The sequence below is a fragment of the Bicyclus anynana genome, chromosome 3 (assembly GCF_947172395.1).
Source record: "Bicyclus anynana chromosome 3, ilBicAnyn1.1, whole genome shotgun sequence".
In the NCBI taxonomy this organism is placed as follows: domain Eukaryota; kingdom Metazoa; phylum Arthropoda; class Insecta; order Lepidoptera; family Nymphalidae; genus Bicyclus; species Bicyclus anynana.
The window spans coordinates 1,547,406-1,552,904 of NC_069085.1; the positions used below are offsets into that span (position 1 = coordinate 1,547,406).

General features: G+C 38.3%; 1 protein-coding gene across 1 annotated transcript; it reads left to right on the forward strand.

The window, feature by feature from the left end:
* Positions 1–609: 609 nt before the first annotated feature.
* On the forward strand, positions 610–3,601 carry LOC112051875 (transcription factor sox-2-like). The gene has a single exon (XM_024090692.2). It carries the CDS (start codon positions 771–773, stop codon positions 1,419–1,421), a length of 651 nt encoding a protein of 216 aa, XP_023946460.1. The 5' UTR covers positions 610–770; the 3' UTR covers positions 1,422–3,601.
* Positions 3,602–5,499: the final 1,898 nt, after the last annotated feature.

Genomic DNA, 5,499 nt, shown 5'->3' on the forward strand with positions numbered 1-5,499 from the left:
GGCTTAGCGTGCTCTCCGAAGCAAGGGGGCATGGCACCACTGATTTACCAACGTCAGAAAGAGAAAATTAAATTTATTAAAATTATATTACAGAAAATTTCTCAGACGAAAGAAAAGTCATTATTTTACAGCATGATCCATTGCTCGAACAAAGAATTTTGCAGTCCGGAGACACATCTGGATCAAAGAGGCAATCATAATAATCAATATGATTTGACATGACAAATTTAAATTATGTTAACAACCTCTATACAACATTGGGTTTGAATAACATAGAGAATGAAGTCGTCGAGACATCTCGAGATATCAATACATCCTCCAATTGCTTTCAAGATCTCAATTGACGATGCAAAGAGAAGAGCAATTCGCCCATCCTCCGCGATCACAAGAGATTGTTTAATAGATCAGTCGCAGGCGCGCCGCGGACAAAACATACGGCAGTATCATTTGACAATTTGTGAGCAATCAATGCATTGTCGCCGCTCTTTATTCAACGGCAAATAATACATGGAAAATTGTCATTGCTATTGTGCGGTGGCCATTGTTGGCCTAATGACAGCGCTCAGGCTCGCTCTGCTTCGGGACCGGTCATCAGTATCGGCGCGGACGCTGGCTGGATAGCTTTTACGAGCTCCCAATTGTCACGGACAAAAGTCATTTGTTACACTCAGGTTAAACCTAACAAAGTGGTTGTTCGACTCTTCTATCGCTGTTTAGTTATCAATCAAGTTTTAAAGACTGATCATTATGGCTGTCTCATAACATTTGCAATGATGGCGTATCAAATGGAAACGAAGCTGTCAAAACTGTCGCGGAACTCCAACCCGTATCACATCAAACGACCGATGAACGCCTTCATGGTGTGGTCGAGGCTGCAGAGGAAGAAAATCTCCATGATGAATCCAAAGCTACACAATTCAGAGATATCGAAAAGACTCGGCTTAGAGTGGAAGAGTTTGGATGAAACGGAGAAGAGACCTTTCATAGACGAAGCGAAACGTTTGAGATTGAAACACATGCATGACTACCCAGATTATAAATACCGTCCGCGTCGGAAGAACAGGCTTGACACTCCGGTGTATGGAAATCCAGGTTTATACTCGACGAGAGAGACATTCGTAGAAATCGAGCCTAGAGAACCCAACTATCAGATACCATCTAACTATTCAGACCAGTATGTATACAACAATGTTGTTTATACTGTACCAATCAGTCAATCATCGTTTATGTCGCCGATGAGGCCTAAAGAAGAGGCGTTGCCGAGTTTGGACTTAAGGCCTTTGCCGTCTATAGAGAGCATTTCCCCGAGGCCGTTCGCGGTGGTCAACCAACAGATGATGGTGAAGGCCTACCCCAACTTGCACTACGTTCCCGAAGATGTGGCGCGGATATCGTACCATTATCCGTTTAGTGTTCAATAGCTTAAACCCATGATACATTGTAAACTGGTTAAATGAGATCTTGAGAAATCTAGGTTTGTTTAAGGACTTAATTTAGCTTGTTTTTTAAATAACTTAATGATAGTTACCCCATTTACAGAGAATACTTACTAAGCGAAAGAAGGAATGCCGAACACAAAAAATACTTAATTTTTTTAAAAACTGAATTGAATTTTTTAGATAGGAATTAAAGAGATTTTTATGCGTTTTCAACCGAAAGAGAAAGCTCGATACCCTGGAACAAAATAATTACAAGTATATTTCATGAAAAAATCGGGCACGAAATTGAGGGTTGATAAGTTTGTTTTACTATTATAGAGTTCAGATGACATACAATGTTAATATATAGATGTTACTTAGAACATGTGATTAAATCTTATATTACCTACTTGAAAGATTCACTATCACTAGTATCACAGTATTTTCACTAATTATCATTAAATAGAGGTAAAGTTTGTGGTATTGTAGGGGTATAATCTCTGGATCTACTAAACCGATTTCATAAACGCTTATATCACTACAAATTCATTATATTTGTGAGTGTCATAGGCTGTATTTTGTCCATAATTGAGTTTAAAGAATTTAATTGAGTTTGGGCAGGCCACATAGTTCGAAGAACCGATGGGCGTTGGGATCCCAAGGTGCTGGAATGGCGACCCAGCACTGGAAAGCGCAGATCGATCCCCTACTAGGTGGACAGAGGACATCACGCGGGTTGCAGGGAGCCGCTGGATGCTGGCGGCTCGTGACCTTTTTGTTTGAAAGTTCATGCAAGAGGCCTATGTCCAGCAGTGGACGTCCATTGACTGTTATGACGATGATGAGTTTAAAGATAATAATTCAGAACTTTCTTAAATAGTTAAATTTACTGGCTTAACTTTAACTATGTTTTCTCACTTAACCAGTTTACACTAACGTTATACGTAGATGCCAAAAATTAGACATTTATTTACAAGTATGTACCTAAATAATAAATCAGTTATACGCAAGGTTTTTTTTCAATATGCGGTACAGCGGACGCGGACAGTTATATATTTGTATAATGTAATCTTTTGTCTGGATAATGACAGAATCATTAAAGGGATTTATTTCGGTATTTGAGTGACTACCTTGACCGTCAAATTGTTTCTAAACTCAACGATTTAAAATTATTAGATATGTCACTAACGCGATGAAATTGACGCGAACAAAGGCTAATTGTCTTAATTTCATTTAGTCGCATAGTAAACAAATTTTAACAAATAATACCTAAATATTGTCTACAATGTCCAGTACGTAGCTCGAGTTCAGCAAGTGTAAAAATTATATATAAATAAATATATAATGTAAGTATACAAAAAATTGTGCATGTGTTTGCTCAGTGAAGTAGCTAATTCGGATCACTTTTTGCGGTGACTTTGTCGGCACGTGACATATTTCGTTATCAACCCATATTCGGCTCACTGCTGAGCTCAAGTCTCCTCTTAGAAAGAGAGGGGTTAGGCCAATAGTCCACCACGATGGCCCAATGCGGATTGGCAGACTTCACACACGCAGAGAATTAAGATAATTCTCTGGTATGCAGGTTTCCTCACGATGTTTTCCTTCACCGATTGAGACACGTGATATTTAATTTCTTAAAATGCACATAACTGAAAAGTTGGAGATGCATGCCCCGGACCGGATTCGAACCCACACCCTCCGGAATCGGAGGCAGAGGTCATATCCACCGGGCTATCACGGCTACGTAACATATTTATTAGTATAAAATCGTTGTCTATGACTTAGATTAGGACTTGTCAACTTATTAACTGTATCAGTCTATTTAAAATGTCTTCTTTCACGGGATTACTCGGTCAAGGCATTCTACGTCCATCTATACTGTAAACTGTGGTTGGACCCGAGTGTCATAAGAAATCGGGGATTGCAGGTGAAGACGTTGTGAAACAAATAGAGATCCGAGATAGCCCAGTGGACCTCTGCCTGTGATTCCGGAGGGCGTAGATTCGAATCTCCACCTCCAACTTTTTAGTTGTGTGCATTTTATGAAATTAAATATCACGAGTCTAAAACGGTGATGATAAAACATTGTGAGGAAACCTGCACACCAGAGAATTTTATTAATTCTATTCTATGTGTGTGAAGTCTGCCAATCCACATAGGGCCAGCGTGGTGGATTATTGGCCTAATCTCTCTCATATTCACGCTCAGTAGTGAGCCGAATATGGGATGATAAATAGAAATGGCTAATATATATTCAGTTATTATGTTATTTACTGTGTGATCTTAAATAAACATTGCTTTCAAATAAAAAAGGAGTGAAAGAGAGATACAGATACAGAGTTCGTAGACTAACCCTAATAGATTTAAAAGATTCAATTAAACTTTAACACCATAGATCAATATCAGATTTACATTGGAACCAAAGGGGACTCAAAATATTTTCCACCGAACACTGTCATTTCCTCTCAGCAGAGTGATAGTCGCGCGATGAGTCGTCAGATCGCGCCGGAAGTCTCGCAGAAATAATGTGCGTGCGATGACGCGACAGATCGCGCGATTGATGGAGATCTGTGTGATCTCTGTGAAGCCTGCGTGAAATGTCTGTGTAATTGATTGGGTGTTTGCTGAAAGGGTGCTTTGAGTTTCAGACATCTTGTGTTATGTAAGTGATTAGTGAATATCTTGTTGACAAGGTATCCAAATTATAATGGAGAATGTTCACTATTTTTTATCATGCTTATAATTTAGCTTCACTTGTAACTAACTATGTATGTAAGAATATCTTGGAATCTTAATTAGACCCACTTCCCGGTCTTCGATTAGGATGAAATTTTGCACACGCTCTGAGTTCTGATGACAATACATGACTAGCTAAGAAACGTCATCACAAAATGGCGGACTGGCTGTCTGAAATCCACAACCATGATATGGATATCAATTGAAAGGGTTTGCTGTCAGGAATACGAAAAAACAGTCACGTGACTTGAATCTAATATGGCGCACGTCCAAGATGGGCCATTAGTTCGTCAGTTCGGCCGAGCAAATGTCTTATGATGACGTCACATACAATATCGCGACTGTTAGCGGGAGTCAACTATTTGGTAACAAAGTTTTAAATGATTTTGCATACCTAGTAACATTCTCCATTAGGGAAAACGAACAAACTCGATAGGCGACCACTCGAGGTCTGAAATATTTTTAGTTTTAATAAAATGACGAAGATCTAACAATCATAGCCTCTTGCGACATGATTTTGTATTTATTTAGTTTTTTTCAGTGATTTTCAGTGTTTTATTCAAATACATTTTCTTCATTTTCTTTTTATTTTAATACGATAGGATAGGATTTTTTTAATAGGATACCAGGTAAAGTAACACGTAAGAACATAACATTTTATTAAATAACAGGTGTAGTCAACAAGCGAAACAAGCGCTTTAATTGGTCACGTGAAAGGCAAATCTGTAATTAACAGAACAGGAGCCTGCAATAGTCAGACATACCGCATTTTATTAAGAGCGCGCAGCACGTCGGTACGATATGGATAAAATTCGAAGCGCAAGCGAGATGCCGAATTATGACTTTCACTTGAGTGAAAAGCACGGAGCGATTGATGCGCGACGCAAATTTTATGACGTGAGCGCCAAAGCCATTTTTACCTGATTGCAAGTACCTAAATTAAACAACATAACGAAAAACAAAATGGCCATGTTCAAGATATAAACCTAATTTTCTATACAAAATAAAAATTTAAGAAAATAAGTTTGCTTTTCCTGAGATTGAAAGCAAAATGTGAGCAAAATATGTATTTTTCAAAAAAATAAACTATCGAGAAAAGTTTTACAAATTGTGTATTTTGTATAGTCATAACGAAGCTAACACTTTGAAATATCATTTTAAATATTAGGCTCCTAACTTTTCCAGAATCTGAGATCCAGAACAATTTGTAACCACCAAATTACATATTGCACACTCTTAGGAATGAAAATTTGTTAGCCTATGCTCCTATTAAAGTAAGTACGGCACGGTACGGGTAGATTTGTAAGGTTTCGAGGGTCCAGCCTATTCACTAACTTTGAGT